Source organism: Pongo abelii, chromosome 16 (assembly GCF_028885655.2).
Source record: "Pongo abelii isolate AG06213 chromosome 16, NHGRI_mPonAbe1-v2.0_pri, whole genome shotgun sequence".
NCBI classification, from domain to species: domain Eukaryota; kingdom Metazoa; phylum Chordata; class Mammalia; order Primates; family Hominidae; genus Pongo; species Pongo abelii.
This window is the reverse complement of record NC_072001.2, coordinates 66,171,318-66,192,035: the sequence shown is the minus strand read 5'-3', so window position 1 is coordinate 66,192,035 and position 20,718 is coordinate 66,171,318. Positions and strand designations below refer to the sequence as shown.

The 20,718-nt window shown below is 39.3% G+C and overlaps 1 protein-coding gene across 3 annotated transcripts; it reads right to left on the bottom strand.

The window, feature by feature from the left end:
- Window positions 1–276: 276 nt before the first annotated feature.
- LACTB (lactamase beta) lies at window positions 277–19,611 on the bottom strand. Of its 3 annotated transcripts, XR_008513634.2 has the most exons (7): window positions 19,191–19,601; window positions 18,717–18,783; window positions 15,363–15,553; window positions 14,723–15,059; window positions 12,761–12,926; window positions 1,259–1,337; window positions 939–1,058 (listed from the first exon to the last, which is right to left on the bottom strand). XR_008513634.2 is itself a non-coding variant. In XM_024232891.3 (6 exons), the coding sequence occupies exons 1-6, from the start codon at window positions 19,545–19,547 to the stop codon at window positions 533–535; spliced, it is 1,644 nt and encodes a 547-aa protein (XP_024088659.1). In that variant the 5' UTR covers window positions 19,548–19,611; the 3' UTR covers window positions 277–532. The 3 variants fall into 3 exon arrangements, 2 of the variants coding, with proteins under 2 accessions (XP_024088659.1, XP_024088660.1); XM_024232891.3 differs by lacking the exon at window positions 1,259–1,337 and having other exon boundaries at window positions 277–1,058; window positions 19,191–19,611; XM_024232892.3 differs by lacking the exons at window positions 939–1,058; window positions 1,259–1,337 and adding an exon at window positions 5,004–8,058 and having other exon boundaries at window positions 19,191–19,602.
- Window positions 19,612–20,718: the final 1,107 nt, after the last annotated feature.

Sequence of the window (20,718 nt, the reverse complement as noted above, 5' to 3'; positions counted from 1 at the left end):
AACATGGCGAAATGCTGTCTCTATTAAAAATTCAAAAATTGGCCGGGCATGGTGGTGGATGCCTGTAATCCCAGCTACTTGGGAGGCTGAGGCAGGAAAATCACTTGAACTCAGGAAGCAGAGGTTGCGGTGAGCCAAGATCACACCACTGCACTCCAGGCTGGGTAACACAGCAAGAGTCCATTTCAAAAAAAAAAACAAAAGAAAAAAAACCTCGGCTATTTGGAGGCTTCTGTTGAATGAGATTTTCTCTGTATTACACATGCAGAAAGTACATATTTTATCAGAATATTTTATTTCAAGAGTTAACACTTTTTTCAAAAAGTAAAAACAATATAATTACTTCCCTGAGTATAAAGAACCAATTCTACAATAAAAGACCATTACAAAATTAAGCAATTAGAGGTACATAATTCTCTGCATTCAATTATACTCTATTTCAAATTTATTCTTAAAAATTTCATGTTTTGGAACTTTAATGTTTCAAAAAAACCTCAAAACAACTCATTTTGCACCTATGGTGTTAAGGTTATCAGTCTGATCTGTCTTTATCAAATTCAAGGGCAATCTTCAAAGCAGTGCTATTAAGGCCAACAGATTGCATGTTACATATGATAGAAACAATGATTCCTCTTGGGGGAACCTTGTTATTTATAGTCTCTGTATCCAGTTCTTCAGGAAGGACCAGAAGGACACTACTGGCACCCACTGCCCCTCCAGTATGTGAAGCATAATGCCGTTGCTTTCTACAAGAACCATACGTTTGTTTCTTTTCCACCACACCCCATGCCATTGCATATTTACCCTCTTTATCCCAAGACATCTCTGTGTTAGGGACTGGGGTCCACATCATAACCATTGTTTCTGGTTTGAGGTATCCAGGTAAAAGATTTTCATTTGAGTTCTTAAACAGCCCAACTTGGTAACCATAAAGCATTGCATTCCCAAATTTCAGAAGGTCACCCACTGTAGACAGAAATCCACCACCAGCCCATTTATAGGAGTTATCCACGTAAGGTGTGTTGACAAGACGTTTCTTTTTATTGTAAACATAAAATCTAAAAGGAAATAAGAAATGATCATTAAAAATTTCATAATCACTGGCTTCACACATGATGATAGAAAAATGTGTACATGACAGAGATTGTATTTCAATGTAATGATCATACATTCTCAGAAACTATAAACTAATCACTAATTTTCAGTATGATTCAGGTCCTAATGACACACAGATAACTAAGTAAGATAGTCTAATTACCTTTTGAATTAAAGCATAGAAAGTGGTTTTTTTCTATTGGTATGGCTTGTCCATGCTGAGTGTATCAAACTTTTAATACCTGCAAAAATGTATTGGTTAATATTACACATGACATATTTGCCTTGTGCATATGGAGAAAGTTATCATTTGGTAGATATTCCTTGTCCTTGGGGTTAATGCTGAATCGTGCCACAAATGAATTTTATAACCAAAACTGTAAACATCCAAAGCACTTTGGGATGTTTAGGAATAAGGTTATTTGTAAGATGACTAGATTTCTTGGGTAAAAATACCATATAAGCTGAGTGCAGCAGCCAGTGCCTGTAATCCCAGTGACTCAGGAGCCTGAGGCAGGAGGATCGCTTGAGCCCAGGAATTTGAGTCCAGCCTGGGCAGCAAAGCAAGACCCTATCTAAAAAAAAAAATTCTAAAAAAAATACCATATACATATCATATATAATGATGTGACATGGTAGTTTCTTGGTGCAGTGGGAAAGGCTGGAGTTAGCAAACCCTAGTTTGAATCCTTTCTTCTTTTTTCAAGATTCTTACACGTCCCCTAAAAGTACAAGTCATAATATTGGGTGAAGTAGGGTTGGCAGTTAGGAAATGAGTGGCCACAGGTATGTGTCTGAAGATTTTAAAAAAGAAAAAAAGTCTAAAGGGGATCTTAGTATGCTCTTTAGAGAACCAATGACTTGATAGGTGGTTTTCTCATTGTCTCAAAATCAACATGTCTGTCATGTTTCTTTCTCTCCGTTAAAACCTTCATTATACAACTTTTAATGACTTTCTTGCCCTAAACTCTCACATCCAATAAGATGCTAAATCCTATTTATTCAATCTCTGCTTTGTGTCTTACCCTTCTCCCTTCCTTCCATTCCTATGACAACTCTCAAATTTTAGGCCCTGATTACTTTCTGTGTCAACTCCTGATTATATTTGTAATTCCAGCCAACCAAATAAAATTAAATCTAAAAGAAGTTACGTAATAGAAACACATTTTTTCATTGAGAAGTAAATTTCTACTTTTCTTTTGAGACAGAGTCTTAGGCTGGAATGCAGTGGTACAATCATGGCTAACTGTAGCCTCAACCTCCAGGGCTCAAGCAATCTTCCTGCCTCAGCCTCTTGAGTAGCTGGGACCACAGGTGTGTGTACCACCATACCTGGCTAAGTTTTTTTTTTTTTTTTTGTAGAGATGAAGGTCTCACTGTTGTCCAGCCTGGTCTTGAACTCCTGGCCTCAAGCAATCCACTCGCCTCTGCCTCCCAAAGTGCTGGGATTACAGGCATGAGCCACTGTGCCCAGCCAATAATCAGCTTTCTGTAACTTCTTTTTTTTGAGACAGAGTCTCACTCTGTTGACCAGGCTGGAGTTTGGTTCTCCTGCCTCAGCCTCCCCAGTAGCTGGGATTACACGTGCTGCCACCATGCCCAGCTAATTTTTTTCTGTATATTTACTTATTTATTTTTGAGACAGACTTTCACTCTTATCACCCAGGCTGGAGTGCAGTGGCGCGATCTTGGCTCACTGCAACCTCCGCTTCCCGGGTTCAAGCGATTCTCCTGCCTCAGCCTCCCGAGTAGCTGGGATTACAGTTGTGCGCCACCACATCTGGCTAACTTTTGTATTTTTAGTAGAGGTGGGGTTTTGCCATGTTGGCCAGGTTGGTCTCAAACTCCTGACCTCAGGTGATCCGCCCACCTTGGCCTCTCAAAGTGTTGGGATTACAGGCATGAGCCACCATGCCCGGCCTATTTATTGATTTTTGAGACTGAGTCTTGCTCTGGTGCCCAGGCTGGAGTGCAGCAGCACAGTCTCAGCTCACTGTTCCTGGGTTCAAGTGATTCTCCTGCCTCAGCCTCCCCAGTAGCTGGGATTACAGGCATGCACCACTATGCCCAGCTAATTTTTTTTTTTTTTTTTTGTATTTTTAGTAGAGACGGGGCTTCATCATGTTGGCCAGGCTGGTTTTGAACTCCCGAACTCAGATGATCTGCCTGCCTCGGCCTCCCAAAGTGTTGGGATTATAGGCGTGAGCCACTGTTCCCGGCCGATTTTTTTTTTTTTTTTTTTTTTTTGGAAACAGAGTCTTGCTCTTTCACCCAGGCTGGAGTGCAGTGGCATGATCTCGGCACACTGTGATCTCTGCCTCCCGGATTCAAGTGATTCTCCCTCAGCCTCCTGAGTAGCTGGGATTACAGGCCTTAGCCTCCTGAGTAGCTGGGATTACAGGCGCCCACCACCATGCACAGCTCATATATATATATACACAAAATATATATATATTTTGTATTTTTAGTAAAAACGGGGTTTCCCTATGTTGGCCAGGCTGGTCAGGAACTCCTGACCTCATGTAATCTGCCAGCCTCGGTTTCCCAAAGTGCTAGGATTACAGGTGTGAGCCACTGAGCCCAGCTCTGTAACTTCCTTTTAACAGTAAAGCATTTCAAACCACTTACATTAAGACTGGAAACTAGACTCCTCAGTCATTCCTCCTTTAAATATAAAAATATGGAGACTTCTAGACTTTATAATTCTAGCTTTAATAAGCAAATTCTAGATTTTAATCTCTTAGTTCCTTTTCACATAGGACAAATTAGTACATTTTTATGAAAATAATTTTATTCAGCTGAAAGATAAACTTTACCATTTCAAATTCCTAGAACATTTCTGCTTAAAAGAATACAGACACAAATTCTTGACTAAGTTACTGAGACATTTTTGTAACTAACTGATGGGATGATGCCAGATGACAAACAGCTTCTTCATACTTATTTATAAGAATCTCTAGATTCTGCACAAGAATGTTATATAACTACAGAAATCTACATCTACAAACTTAGAAACTAAAAATACTTTTTTTCAAGGGTGGGGGGACAGGGTCTCACTCTGTCACCCAGGCTGGAGTGCAGTGGTGTGATCCCAGGCTCAGGTAATCCCCCACCTCAGCCTCCTGAGTAGCTGGGACTACAGGCACACACAACCTTGCCTGACTAATTTTTGTATTTTTTGTAGAGACAGGGTTTTGCCATGTTGCTTAGGTTGGTCTCGAACTCCTGGGCTCAAGTGATCCACCTGCCTCCACCTCCCAAAGTGCTGTGATTACAGGCATGAGCCACTGCGCCCAGCCTTATTTTTAAAATGCTTCTTAAATGTCTTTAGAGACGATATTCATCACTTGGTATTTATTGTTATAAGAAGTTTGAAAACCAACATAATTTCAAATGCATGTTATAAAAACAATCCCACTTTAACATTTAGTATTAACATTTGAATTGAACATTTGAATTGAACTACCAGTAGAGAGTCTGTCAGCTAAAGGCATGAAAAAGAGCTTGATACGGAACAATTCTTAATTCTAGAAGACACTTTAGAAATAGAAGGTAAAGGCCATATCTATACTGTCAAAATACAGCCAAAGTTGAGAGAAGGTGGGGATGGTTAATGGGTACAAAAGAAACAGAAATAATTAATAAGATCCAGTATTTGAGAATACAACATGGTGATTATGGTCAATAAAAATTGTACATTTTAAAATAACTAAAAGAGTAGGATTGGATCATTTGTAACACAAAGGATAAATACTTGAGGGGATGGATAACTCATTTTACATGAGTGATTGTTTTGCATTGCATGCCTGTATCAAAACATCTCACGTACCCCATAAATATATACAGCTGCTATGTACCCATAAAAATTGAAATTAAAAATTTTAAACATTAATAAATGCAGCAAACACTCCAGAAAATATTCATTTTATTTGGTTTTCATCCCATCTAGTTATAAAATTAGAAATTTTTGTTGCAAACACTGCCAAACACATAAAAAATATGGCCAAGTTCTAATAATAAGCCGAGGCATTGACTGAGGATTCCCCTATCAACAAATTGAGTGTCTTTCAGTGGCAAGAACATTCACTGAGCTCCTTTGTGATGTTCACTTACAGAGTTATTTAGTGTACTTGCCTATACAGAGTATATTTGCTACACAGAATCAATATAGTTATGTGCCTAAACAGAAACAATGTTCCCACTGTTCCATTTAAGAAAATCCCAATTTTATTCAAGACAACAACATATCCAGTTAAAAACAATTCTCTTGCCTCTCTTACAGCTAAGTGTGATCTTGTGACTCAAATCTCAGCAAAAGAATTTAAGTGCTATTGTGAGGTGGGATTCTGGTGAGATACTTTTAAACAGGTGACAGACACCGTATGGTACTATTTTAAACACATGCATAAACACACAGAGAAGTGATAAAGAAGAGAAATATTTACTCCTGGAAACACAGTAACTCTAAAAAGCCTTAATCAGGATATTATAAACAGGTTTATGGTTATACCCAACAAGTCAGTAGACTACATAACAAAGCTGGAAACATTTTTTTCCCCTCAAAATGGTACCATAAAACAAATGAATACAAACATATATATTTATTAAGATTTACTTCAAGGTTTTATTTTTGTCTATATCTTCAAAAAGATTCCTTTTACTCCCTGAACTCCCCCAAAAAGCTGGTGCCTTTAAACTCCTTTAAAATAATTATTACAAAAAAGAATCAGAGTTGAGTTTTAGAGGCCCAAATAGATACTGTACAAATAAAATAAATAAAGCAAATAGACAAAACATTTTCGTAGGTAACAATATTTCCTTCTTTTAGTACCCTATTTTATTTCAGCAGCCCATTTTATCTAACTAAAATGAATCAACTACCCTTTAGAACCATTGAGAACTACCAAAAATTAAAACAAGATAAAACAAAAAAACCAAACCAAAAGCATCTCAGAGCTGATAGGGACCCTTAACACTAGAGATAGAAACCCATTGCCTTTTTTCAAAGAATAGAAAATAAAATGAGCTAGGCTCACGCCTGTAATCCCAACACTTTGGGAGGCTGAGGAGGGAGGATGATTTGAGGTCAGGAGATCAGCCTGGGAAACACAGCAAGATCTCATCTCTACAAAAAAATTTAAAAATCAGCCAGGTGTGGTGGCACACATCTGTAGTTCCAGCTACTTGGAAGGCTGATACAGGAGGATCACTTGAGCCAGGGAGTTCAAGGCTGCAGTGAGGTATGATTATGCCACTGCATTCCTGCCTAGGCAACAGAGTGAGATCTTGTCTCAAAAAAAAAAAAATGAAATTAACTCACCATCATATGGCATATTTTGATTTTTGCGTAAGTCACAAGTTAATTACTCATCAAGAAAACAGGAAATAATAGCTGCTCTGCAGTCTGCACATTCACAGAGACTTAATTTCTAGCTTAGAAAAGAGGCTCAATGAGTGGAAATAATGTCCTTCTCCCCCTTATACACAGAGCTAGACATCCATTTTCAAATTTTCAAATGTCTAGCTCTAAATCATAGTAAGATCATACATCTATGCCATCTTTACTAGAGAATCTTTTTTTAGATTCAACTGACAACTTCTGGTATTTGTCTTTTGTTTTTGAGATAGGGTCTCATTCCATCATCAGGTTAGAGTGCAGTGGCATGATCACAGCTCACTGCAGCATCAACTTCCTGGGCTCAGGTGATCCTCCCCGCTCAGCCTCCAAGTAGCTGGAACTACAGGCACATGCCACCATGCCCAGCTAATTTTTTTGTATTGTCTGACAGGGTTTCACCATGTTGCCCAGGCTGGTCTTGAACACCTAGGCTCAAGCAATCCACCCCTCTCGGCCTCCCAATGGTATTTATCATTTTTCTTGTGCTTTCCAGTAAAATATAATGCTAGATCCAAAAATAATAAACACAAAGAGTCTGAAGTAGTTGAGAACCACAGCCATTTAAAAAATTAAAATTCATTGCTTGTTGCTAACCTAATTTATTTTGGGTCCCCAAGAAATCTCTTTTAGGCCATAAACTGATTTGCAATGCATATTTAATCCTTTTAAATAAGCTGATAATTAAACAATTATAATTTAAATACAACAGAAGACTGAACAAAACTAGTATGTAGATAGGAACATAAAGCTAAAAAATTTTCCAAAAAAAGCCACCATTTCATCTATTTCTTTATAAAGTACAATTAAACCATTTGTAAAGCATGTACTAATGGAAATATGCAAGGTAAAAGTAATGGTTGATTTGTTAAATGTGCTACCTTTCTAACAAATCAAATAATAAAATGGAAAATAAAATATCATAACTGTAAAATTCCTATTAGTAATTAAGCTTCAAAATTCTCTCCCAAAGCCCCTTTCACAAATTACTAGCAAAAATTATAATAAAATTTTAGTTTGACATATTCCACTGAATGGCTTTCAAACTTTTTTTTTAACCTCAACCCACAGTGAGGAATATATTTCTCCTTTTGACTGAATGAAAACACACACACACACACACACACACATCACACACACATCACACCCTTCTAAAACAGAAGTTTTATGGAGCAACACAGTGGCCAGTGGCATAGATGGCTGGTTGTTCACAAAATTGACTCTTCTCTTCTTCCTTAGTAATAAAGTAAAGCAAGGCACATGCCTGCTCAGCTACAAATTACATTTCTCAGCCTCCCTTGTCGCAAAGTGTGACCATACAGCTAAGTTTTTGCCAACAGAAGGTGGACAGAAATGAAGTGTGACACTTGCAAGTCTGGACCTTAAGGCCCTGAGTACATGCTCCATACCCTTTCTCTTTTCAGGAGGCTGGGGCACCTGCAGGGCTGTGACTGAGCTTCAGGTGTACAGACAGGGACACCACTGTGGAGAGAGGAGCAGTAAGATGGATGAATCTGGCCTCTTAAAGGTTCGTGGGGAACCAATCAGAACGGCTCACCTCAGGAATGCTGCAAGAGGGAATTAAACTTTTATTTTCCTCACGCCACTGCATTTTGGTGCCCCTTTAATGCAGCAGCCTAACCTTTATCCCAAAGCTTATATTTACCTTTACTACCTGCAATGTACTTTATCATATTCTATTTTGTTCCATTAAAAAAAAGAAATCCTGGTACTCAACCCACTAAACTGATTTTCCAACTCAATAATTGGACACACAAACCTACAGTTTGAAAACCACTATGGTAGGGAGAGAGAGGAGTAAACAGATAAAAATCAGTAAAGAATACAAATACTTAAAAAACTGAATTAATTCTGACCACAAATAATCAAGATATAACTCAACTGGCCATTTTATAAACTTCTGACTCACCCTCCTAACATCTGACACAACTGCCCTTTCATAAGTATTCTTTGTTCTTTCTGAATTAAAGTATTTTTGAAAAGTTACCAAGTATTTGCTTTCCAAATACTTTTTCCTCTAATAATAAACCCCAAATTACTTTAAAAGGTCAAATAAATCTTTATCGCATTTGCTAATACTGTGTCTCAAATTTTTCTCTACAAAATAAGCTCAAATGTTTATAATTTTAAAATTCGATACTTCCATGTGTGTTTTTTGAAGTATACCAGTTCAGACAAGAAATCTGTATTTGGTTCACATTATTTTAATCCTGTCTCATATCAATTGAACATGTAAATTTTTTAGCACTTTCATATAGTCTTGTGCTTGTTTTATTTAATTAACTAAGTAATTAATTAATGTTTAGAGACAGGATCTTGGCTTTGTCACCCAGGCTGGAGAGCAGGGTATAATCATAGCTCACTGCAGCCTGAAACTCCAGGGCTCAAGTGATCCTCTCCTCCTGATTAACTAGGACCACAGGTGTGCGCTACTATGCCTGCCTAATTTTTTAAAGAATTTTTGTAGGGACGGGGTCTCACTCTTTTGCCAAGGCTGGCCTCAAACTCCTGGCCTCAAATGATCCTCCTGCCTTGGCCTCTCAAAGTGCTGGGATTACAGGCATGAGCCACACAGCACCTGGCCAGAGTTATTTTAGATTATGTAAATTAGCAGTTAAAACTCTAAGTCATAGAAAATGTCTCCATAAGAGAAAGCATAAATTAAAATATAAAATTTGTAAAGGCTAAAAAGCTGACTAAACCCTTTCCTATTATAGTGGTAAATGAATCAAATATGAAATTATATAAAATCATAGCATTTTTCACTCCTAAGGGTAAAAATTCTAGTTAACTTGTCAAAATCTGTTCTAAAGCCTCTCCATAAAATATTAAAAGTCTGCTTAAGCAATTTGCCTAGAATTTTGTTTGAACACCCAATTCAAATTTACATAAGTAACTTCAACTTGATATTTTATATTTAAAAGCTGTAGAAGAGAGAAAATGTGGTTTAAATGTTTTAAATCTTAAAACTTATTAAAAAGTACCTAAGGATGCCTCATTGTAAAATAGTGTTTATACCCAGATAGTTTTTAAGTGTTCAATTATTTTAGATATTACTTTGTATTTTTATAATATATCAAAAAAAATTTTTTTTAAATGGGGTCTTGCTCTCTTGCCCAGGCTGGAGTGCAGTGGTGCAGTCACAGCTCAGTGGAGCCTCGACTTCCCAGGCTCAAGTGATCCTCCCAACTCAGCCTCCCAAGTAGTCAGGACTACAGGTACACTACCATACCTGGCTAATTTTTTTTGTACTTTTGGTAGAGACAGGGTTTTACCATGTTACCCAGGCTGGTCTTGAACTCCTGAGCTCAGACGATCCACCTGCTTCAGCCTCCCAAAGTGCTGGGATTACAGGTGTGAGCCACCTTGCCCCGCCCCCAAAATCTTAATTACTCTTATTAATGGCATGTAGCAGAGGTCTGCATAATCCAAGTAAGAGCATTTTAATGTTTACTATCAACACACACAAAATAAAGCAAAAAATCATTAAATTAAATATATACACATATACATAAAAAAGAACAAAATCATGTCCTTTGCAGCAACATAAATGTAGCTAGAGGCCATTATCCTAAGTGAATTAATGTAGAAACAGAAAATCAAATACCACATGTTCTCACTTGTAAGTAGGAGCTAAACACTGGGTACACATGAACATAAAGATGGAAACAAGAGACACCAAGGACTCAAAAAAGGGGGATGCAGGGAGGAGGGCAAGGGTTGAAAAACTACCTATTAGGTACTAAGCTCATTATTTGGGTGACAGGTTCAATTTAAGTCCAAACCTCAGTATTATATAATATATCCATGTAACAAACCTGCACATGTACACCCTGAATCTAAAATAATAATTACAAAAAGAAATTAGGGGATTACCATGTTAGCTACATATCTAAAGGGCAGTGTGGCCTCACTGATAACTATGTTACATAATCATCATATTCCTTTTTTTTGTTGGTGGGGGGCGACAGAGTCTTGCTCTGTTACTCAGACTAGAGTGTAGTGAGGCGACCTCGGCTCACTACAACCTCCACCTTCTGGGCTCAAACAATCCTCCCACCTCAGCCTCCCGAGTAACTAGGACTACAGGCATGCACCACCATGCCTGGCTAATTTTTGTATTTTTTGTGGAGATGGGGTCTCACTATGTTGCCCCAGCTAGTCTCAAACTCTTGGGCTCAAGCAATCCTCCTGCCTTGGCCTCCCAAAGTGCTGGGATTACAGGGGTGAACCACTGTGCCTAGTCATAACATGTATTCTTTTTGAAAGAAAATGTATGTACTTAATTGAATTATTTGCTAGATGTTGGTCTGTAAGCTCCTGGAGGGCAGGAGCTATGTCAGGTTAGCTCTACTATGTGGTACAGTATGTGGCATGTAGTATTTGCTTAATAAATATTTACAAATGTAAGGCAAAACAAAACAAAAAATACACATATAGGTAAGCAATCTAATAACCTTTTACTGTTACAGTTTTAATATTTCATATACTATTTTAAAAGCAACATATTAAATAATGACAGTGACAGATTATAACTCACTGACTAAAATAAATCCATGAGTGCATACTGGTATGAATAAATAAATAAGAGAGAAGGGAAAGCACTTTTTTTTCTGAGATGGACTCTCACTTTGTCGCCCAGGCTGGAGTGCAGTGGCATGATCTTGGCTCACTGCAACCTCTGCCTCCTGGGTTCAAGAGATTCTCCTGCCTCAGACTCCCGAGTAGCTGAGATTACAGGTGCATGCCACCATGCCCGGCTGATTTTTTGTATTTTCAGTACAGACGGGGTTTTGCCATGTTGGCCAGGCTGGTCTCAAACTCTGTCTCATGTGATCCGCCCACCTCAGCCTCCCAAAGTGATGGGATTACAGGCGTGAGCCACCAGCCCAGCCCGCACCTTCTTATAATAGTATGCCAACTGATAAATATAGAATGAATGATGGAATTAGAAAATCACCATTTGACAACCATCACTGTAATAACTGATTCAGTCATGAATCATTGATAGATGCTAAAACTAGTAAAAAGTTTGATGAAAAACAGGATTTTTACATAATCTCAAATTATCTCCTCCAAATATACTTGTTAATTATAAAGTAAAAATAGTAACTTTACAATAACCTGACAGGCACCACCTTAAAAAGTGATTAAAATACCATCAGCAATAATGGAACAAACTGATGTCAAGTGACTTCTGATAGATATGACAAGTAAATGCAATGTGAGATCATGGATTAGATCCTAGACCAGAAAAAAAAGTTTTTCTGCTCTTTTGCTATAAAGGACATTATTGGAACAACTGGCAAAATTTGAGTAAGGTCTGTAGATTTGATAAAAGCATTGTATCTATGTTAATTTCCCAAATGTCCTTGTTTTTTTTTTCCCCCTTTTTTGAGATGGAGTCTCGCTCTTTCGCCCAGCCTGAAGTGCAGTGGCACGATCTTGGCTTACTGCAATCTCCACCTCCTGGGTTCAAGCAATTCTCCTCCCTCAGCCTCCCATGTAGCTGGGATTATAGACGCCCGCCACCACGCCCGGCTAATTTTTGCATTTTTAGTAGAGAGAGGGTTGATTTCATCATATTGGCCAGGCTGGTCTCGAACTCCTGACCTCAGGTGATCCACCCACCTTGGCCTTCCAAAGTGTTAGGATTACAGGCGTGAGCCACCGCGCCCGGCCCTGAATGTCCTTGTTTTTAGAAAATACACATTTAAATATTTTTAGGTAAAGGGGTATCATGTCTACAACTTATTTCCAAATGGTTCAGAAACAAACACATATGTAGACAGAAATGCAAATGCGGTAAACTAACATTAAGGGAATCTGAGTAAAGGGGATATGTGAATCCTTTGTACTACTCTTACAACTTTTCTGTAAGTATAAAATTATTTCAAAACAGTATGAAAACAATTAAAAACTAATAACACGTAAACAAAGCATTAGTTAAAACCTAAAAAAGGAATGGTTAAAGAGCAAATTACAGATGCTCACGGTAGGTGCAATTTTGGTTTAGTTATTCATGTTTGAATTATTAATATTATTGCTGTCTTTCATCAAAGGGTCTTGGTGTACTTTATAAACATGTTTTACTGCCTTCACTTTACAGATGAGAAAACAGACATGTAGAAAAGCTCCCAAAATGTGGCAAGCTGATTTTGGAATGGAAACAAAGAAAATTTGACTTTTAATTAATAACATAGTGTTAAGATGCGATATAGCTAGACACAGCAGAAGGTATTCATTTACCTTGCTCTATTGTAAATCACTGGCTCGTTTTCTTCCTGCACAGTTGTCAGCATATCCAAGTCATGGAATATTTTCTGCATATAGTCCAAATATTTACATCCTGAAGCTCTCTCTACTATGGCTGCCAGTAGGGTATAGCCAAAAGTTGAATACAAAAACTGACTACCTTGAGACATCATTGTGAGGAGGAAAAAAATAAAATGCTTGATTATTATTCAAAAATATATAAAATATATTCCCACTGAAAATTGGCATACCTTTAAAACTGGAATATTTTACTTCAGCATTCAGAAAAAGAACACAGGCAATATATCAACAAATTGAGTTAACTTTGCAACTGTCCTTATTCCAAGTCCTTAACACAAGAATAAAATTATGATCAGCATACTTAACATTTCACATAAATCTGCTCCTTTTTCTGATAATAAAGTAAGCAAATAAATCCTACCTCAAAACAAAACAAAAATATTTCAAAGTGACAACAAAACAGGAAGAGAAAGAAAAGAAAAGCAAATTTGATTTCTTGAGTCAACTTTGTTCTTAATCTACCTCTACTCATTGTTTAGGGCATAAATGGGCAAACACGTTCTTATTTTAATAAAATATATGGGTCAGGAGCGGTGGCTCACTCCTGTATCCTAGCACTTTGGGAGGCCAAGAGGGGAGGATCACCTGAGGTCAGGAGTTCGAGACCAGCCTGGCCAACATGGTGAAACCCTGTCTCTACTAAAATACAAAAATTAGCCAGGTGTGGTGGCCGGCACCCGTAATCCCAGCTATTCAGGAGGCTGAAGAAGGAAAATCACTTAAACCCAGGAGGCGGAGCTTGCAGTGAGCTGAGATCACGCCACTGCACTCCAGCCTGGGCGACAGGGCCAGACTCCATCTCAAAATAAATAAATAAAATAAAATAAAATACAATAAAATATATGTAGGCACACAAACTTTGTTTCAAATACATATTTAAATTTAAATATATATTCAAATATATATAGTATTTCAAATAAATAACTTTATATCATTTTGGGTTCTGGACAAACAAACTGGTTTGAGACACGGTCTTGCTCTTGCTGTTGCCCAAGCTAGAGTAAAGTAGCATGATCACAACTCACTGCAACCTTGAACTCCTGGGCTCAGGGATCCTCCCGCCTCAGCCTCCTGAGTAGCTGGGACTACTTACACATGCAGGCCACTGAACCTGGCTAATTAAAAAAATTTTTTGGAGAAACAGGGCCTTGCTTTGTTGCCCAGACTGGTCTTAAACTCCTGGGCTCAAGCGATCCTCCCACCTTTGCCTCCCTAAGTGCTGGGATTATAGGCGTGAGCCAACTATGCCCAGCATGGAACTTTAAGAAAAAATCCATAATTATATTTTATTTGCTCTTATTAGTCATATCTATATAATATCTATTCAACTAAAAGCTTTTAAAATGAAAACAGAATATAAGTATATAAAACTATGGTAAATTTAGATATTAAGTAGCTTCAATAGGCACCAAATCAAAAAATAAAACAAAGATAATTATTTGTATAGAGCAGCTTTTTGGGAAAAAATTATTGATGAACACTCATTTCTTTAAGAAATAAAGGCACAAAATAAGTTGTGCAATTTAAATTCTAACTAAATACTAAAATACCAGCAATACCTTATCATGTCTACTTTGGTCCAGGTTGTATTTAGAGAACTATTATTCCAACATTTCTCCAGAAGTTTGCATGAACATCTTGATACTGAGAATCCTCTAAATGACTGGGTAGTCTCCAATGAGGTAAAATTTAAACAACGAGCTGCCTGGATGCTAGGCTTTGTTAGAAACTACAGACAAAAACGCAAGCACCAGACTAGTCCATATCACAATCATCAACCTCAATGAATGCACTCTGGATGGTATCATTTTGGATTTCCTGAAAATTAACATTTCAGTAATGATGATTTTGTTAAGAGAAGGGATTAACACTCACCAGGTTTAAAGAACAAAGGATCATTTTTAAATAATCTTAGGGATTCAATTGAATTTTCAAACTTTTCTCTCAAATATAATTCGCCTTGTTCAAAATCATTCTTTTTCTTGCCAGGTTTTGAATTCCGGCATTTGGCTTCATTCTCCTGCTCTGTTTTAAATTTAGTAAAATCATTCTTTTCATTACTTTTGCCTTCTTTTTCTTGCTCAAATGCAACATTCTCTTTCATCATCTTCAAGGCTTTATAAGCTTTCTCTTCTTTCACCTTTTTTATGTCCTTTTCATAATGACGAATTCCACTTAAATGGGATATCAGTAATCTTGTTGTGACAGAAACCTAATTGTAAAAACAAGAAAATTCAATTACAATATTAACCTGAAAAATAGAAAGTTAGTTGCCTTGGAATAATGTCTCAGTAATATTTTCCATTTAGAACTGCTGCTGGGAAAATGTCATGTACAAATCCTTACCCTCAAATTTCAGAAAAATATCTATCTGATTATCATCTGGATTAAGAAAAACTAATACATGAACAATAACTAAAAACAAGCCAAAGAATCCTATGAAACATTTTAAATATAAATTCCAGCATAAACCATTTAACATGCCATTAGTAAAATGAACTGTGAGTTTCACTACCTTTTCACCTTCATATTCTTTTTCCGGGAATTCGGGAACATAATGTTGTACTGGAATATCAAGATCCAGTTTCCCTGCTTCCCACAATTTGGCAAGAGCAACCATGGTGAGACTTTTGCTGATGCTGGCAATTCGCATAACTGTCTCTGGCTTACATGGTACACGGTTCTCAACATCAGCATAACCTAAACCTTTGGGGGAAAAAAGCAAAAAGTTACTATTAACAGGCTTCATGGTCAAACAAGTCTTCAAAAACTGAAATAATACGATCTTTAAACATGCTGTGTTTATCTAAAAGAAAAGATACTCCACTTTTATAAGTTACTTAACACTGGACATCTAAAGGATTAAAATCTTAGTATACCGGTAAGCCTAACAATTTAACCTTATAACTAAAGTGAAATTGTACCCTGTTTGCAATAGCAATTTTCTATGACTTAGATACAAATTTTTCTTAGCGTATCTAAACAACTGAGTTATTCCACATTTTAAATAAAGTATTCTTTAAAGAAAACATCATTATTCTTCTTCAGATTATATTTATTTTTGACTTTTGAGTAAATTTCCACTGAATTCCTTGAAATAGCCACTCAATAAAAGTAAGTGTGGGCCAGGCGCGGTGACTCATGTCTATAATCTGAGCACTTTGGGTGGCCGAGGTGAGCAGATCACCTGAGATTGGGAGTTCAAGACTAGCCTGGCCAACATGGTAAAACCCCGTCTCTACAAAAAATACAAAAATTGGCGTGAGCTTGTAATCCCAGCTACTAGGGAGACTGAGGCAGGAGAATCGCTTGAACCTGGGAGGCAGAGGTTGCGGTGAGCTGAGAACACACCACTGCACTCCAGCCAGGGCGACAAAGTGAAACTGTGTCTCAAAAATGTGAAAAGATGTCCTGCAAACCAAATCTAGCTAACCATCAATTTAATTTGACTGCAAACCAGAAGAAAAATTATGTACTAACTTAAAGCTTTTTCTAGAAAAAATTTTAAATTTGGCTTCCATGTTCTCACAGGCTGGAAGTGTGTAAATCTAACTAAGAAAGAGAAAGTGCCTGTAATCCCAGCACTTTGGGAGGCGGAGACAGGTGGATTACTTGAGCTCAGGAGTTCAAGACTAGCCTGAGCAACATGGCAGAAACCACATCTCTACAAAATATACAAAAAAAGAAAGAAAGAAAGAAAGAAAGAAAGAAAGAAAGAAAAAAGCCTGGCGTGATGGAGTGCACCTGTAGGCTCAGCTACTCGGGAGGCTGAGGTGGGAGAATCATCTGAGCCCAGGAGTTTGAGACTGCAGTGAGCCAAGATCACACCACTGCACGCCAGCCTGGGGAACACAGTAAGAGACCCTGTCCAAAAAATAAATAAATAAATAAATAAATAAATAAAAGAGAACCGAGATCTGAAAAGAAATAAAAGGAATACAATGACTATAAATTTGTATAATCTTAAATATCTAAAAAAATTTGCATAAAGTCCATAAAGCTGACATTTATATAATTTTTGATTACAAGATTTATCATAAATTAGGTATAATGATTAGACTATACTTATACTTGAAGGAAGAATCATTTTCCTTTTTAAAAAAGTTTTAAGCTGGGCACGGTGGCTCACACCTGTAATCCCAGCACTTTGGGATGCCAGGGCGGGCGGATCACCTGAGGTCGGGAGTTCGAGATCAGCCTGACCAACATGGAGAAACCCTGTCTCTACTTAAAATACAAAAATTAGCCAGGCGTGGTGGTGCGTGTCTGTAATCCCAGCTACTCGGGAGGATGAGGCAGGAGAATCACTTGAACCTGGGAGGTGGAGGTTGCGGTGAGCTGAGATCGCACCATTGCACTCCAGTCTGGGCAACAAGAGTGAAACTCCAAAAAAAAAGTAATAATAATAAATAAATAAATAAAAAATTTTTTTTATAGAGACACAGGTGTCGCTATGGTGCCTGAGCTGGTCTCAAATTTCTGGCCTTCAGCGATCCTTCCCTAAGTGCTGGGATTACAGGCGTACGCCACCTCAATTCGCCCATTTTTCTTCAAATTCAAACCCCTACTGCGCCCATCAACTTCCTGCCTTTAAATGGCATATGAAACATTTTTTTTTTCTTTTTTTTGAGACAGAGTCTCGCTGTTGCCCAGGCTGGAGTGCAGTGACACGATCTCGGCTCACTGCAAACCTCCACCTCCCGAGTTCAAGCGATTCTCGTGCCCTGGCCTCCCGAGTAGCTGAGATTACAGGCACGCACTAGCATGCCTGGCTAATTTTTTGTGTTTTTAGTAGAGATGGGGTTTTGCCACGTTGTCCAGGCTGGTCTCGAACTCCTAAGCTCAGGCAACCCACCTGCCTCTGCCTCTCAAAGTGCTAGGATTACAGGCGTGAGCCACTGCACCCGGCCTGAAACATCATTTTCTAAAAGTGGGACTCCTAGAAACCTAGGATGACCAATTAGATCAATTTCTGTGCAACAGAGAAGTTATGAAAAATAATGCCTTGATAAAAGTATCATAAAATGAATAGAAATCCCTCTCCCTAAGTTTCTTGCCTTCTGTTTGAAAAAAAATAGTTGATACCTCTGCCTGGTTAAAAAGCCTAATAAAGTAGACTGAAAAGTCATTAAAGACAAGGAATAGTGGTATAACCCCAGTACTTAGTACTTTGCTTTCTACGGAAGAGAGGCCTCAAGAAATTGTTAACTTAATTAAAAAAGAAAACTTCACAAATTCTGAGTTTTATCTACCCATAAGTGTTACCTACAAGTACTCAGTTAATGGATTGTTCTACACAGTAGTTACCCCTTCTCTGTGGTTTCGCTTTCCTCGGTTTCAGTTATCCATGGTCCGAAAGTATTAAATGGAAAATTCCAGAAATAATTCGTAAGCTTTAAATTGCATGCCACTCAGAGTATTGTTGTGATTGTTCTATTTTATTATTGTTGTTAATCTCTTACTATGCCTGATTTATAAATTAAACTTTATCATAGGTATGTATATATAAGACAAAATATAGTATACACAGGGTTCAATACCATCCACGTTTTCAGGCATCCACTGAGGGTCTTGGAATATATCCCGAGGATAAGGAGGGACTACTGTATACAACTTTCAGACCAATAAATCCAGTCCTAAGAGAAAAGTGGGAGTGGGTAGCCATCTTCATGATTCCCATTTATTAGTCACATTTTAAACCTTACTGTGATTTAAAAACACCTGATTCTTTATTATGTTAGATGTTTTGTCTACAATATGCATCGTTTTATGTAAATGCAACAGCATTTCATGGGATCCACTCTAACCAGTAAAACAATATTTTATTTACCAACTGGCACAGAACAAAACAACAATTTTCTGAACCCACCTTCTGACCAGACTTCTTTTCCATCTACAGAAACTCCAATCACTATGCCCGGTGCGCCCACCTCATCCTAAGACCGAAGGGGAAAGAACCGACAGTTACGAGCCTGCTGAAAAAGCCCAGCGCTCTCCTCGGGGACCTTCCAAGGCCCCGCCCCCTGAGCCTGGGCCCCGCCCCCTCCACCTGCGCCCCGCCCACCTCGTCCCAGGCCATGCTCACTCACTAACAGCAAGGGATGTGTCTGTCCGCCCCCTAGGGGGAAGGGGCGGTCCCCGAAACAGGCGGTGACCTCCGCCCAGATTTGGGGAACCCCCAAGAGCGTCTGACCACGGCTCGGCGGTAGGGAAATGGGAAGTCTTTCTCGGAAGCCGATCGCGGGCATCCCGCCGCCCCGGGTGGGGTCCACTCAGCCCCCGACAGCACCGCCGAGAGGGGTGGATCCCCGGCCCCCTACGCCCCCCGCCCCAGTGGCCGCACCTTGATCCTGTGCAGCAGGTCGCGGCTGCTCTCGATGGCTCTGGCGAAGCACCTGGAGCGGGGCGGCGCCGGGGTCTGCGGACACCACGGGGCGAGGGACTGCTCCTGTGGCGGCTCGGCCAGAGGCGACGCCTCAGGGTCGGGGGCCGCGGGGGACTGCGCCGGGGCCGCGCCCCTCAGCCCACCCGCCAGCTTCACCCCGAGCGCCAGCCCCAGCCCCAGCCCGAGGCCCCCGACCCAGCCGTGGCCGAGCGGCGGCAGCCCGGCACGCTGATGGACCCCGCGTCGTCCGCAGCTTGAGGCCAAGCTCCCGGGGGCGGCAGCCCGGGCAGTCACTGCTGACAGGAGCCGGTACATGGCGTCTCCGCACAGCCGGCCGCCACCGAACTCACGCAGACCCGGCCGGCCGCGGCGCGGGGCGGAGGGAAGGACAGGGGGCGGGACGGGGGCGGGGACCGCGGTCAGACCCTAGCAGTCGACGCCTGACGACCCGAGCGCCGATCGCATCGAGCCCTTCCTCCTTTCCCTTTTCTTGTCTCTTCCTTGTTTTTCCTTTCTGTCTCTCTTTCCTTTTTTTTCCTTTGCTTACCCTCAGATCAAGCGTCACCTCCAAGAAGCCTTCCTAGTTCCCGTCCCATGGGAGTTCTCGCCCTTACCATCTTGCCCCTCAGTGTGCACACTTCTTTAACAACAGTTAACACTTTGTATCATTTAACTACTTGTCAGATTCCTTACCAGACTGGGACTTCTTTGGGGAGCCTAGACTTAGTTTTGGATCCTCAGATTCTGGAACAGCGCAGGGCACACAGTAGACGCTCAGCAGGCATCTCCTTTCCCTTTAGAGATGCCTTTCTCCTTTCCTTTCCCTTTCTCCTTTCCTCCTTTAGAACGCGCTTCTTTTCTCTCTCTTGCCATCTCCCTTATGTCTCATTTCAATTCACCCATTTCCCTAAAGATGTTTTAAAATCTATTGCTTCTAGAATTCTAGCTCCACACCGTACCAAAGACATGAAGTTACATCCAGACCTTATATTACCTTTCTTTTGCTATAAAAGATAAAGTGTTTTTTAAAAATTTCGTGCTTGAAAAATTTTAATCCAAAAGTAACTCTTGTAATTTACAATTACCTATGATTTCTCAGCATCTGTAAATGATCAGACATTCTTGTGAAATAAGAAACCTAATCTCAAATTGCTACAAAATGTAAAATGTGTATAAAATCCTAGTTTAACATGTAATGAAATTGATATGTTAATTTGAAGTTACTTAAACATTTATCGGTTTTGCAATTTTTATATTTTGGGACACACACACACACACACACACACGATCTTTGAAAGCTTGTAGGCTTTAGACCTTCAGCACTGGGGCAATATGCCCCATATACAAAATGGCCCTGTCTTTTCTTGCAGGTGGAATAAAGAAGAGAGCTCACAGACTTGAACTGACAAGCCATCAGCAGAAACATATTGAAGTAATAAACTTACTGAGTAAACATATACAAACCTCAAAATAAATATATTGAGGT

What these genes read in the sequence shown, in the direction of transcription:
- LACTB (XM_024232891.3), bottom strand. Translation starts at nt 19,547, where the DNA reads ATGTACCGGCTCCTGTCAGCAGTGACTGCCCGGGCTGCCGCCCCCGGG. An exon ending in ACCTGCTGCACAGGATCAAG is followed by an intron (nt 18,784 to 19,190) that starts GTGCGGCCACTG and finishes CTTCGGTCTTAG; the next exon opens with GATGAGGTGGGCGCACCGGG. An exon ending in TCCTTTGTTCTTTAAACCTG is followed by an intron (nt 12,927 to 14,722) that starts GTGAGTGTTAAT and finishes TGATGTCTCAAG; the next exon opens with GTAGTCAGTTTTTGTATTCA.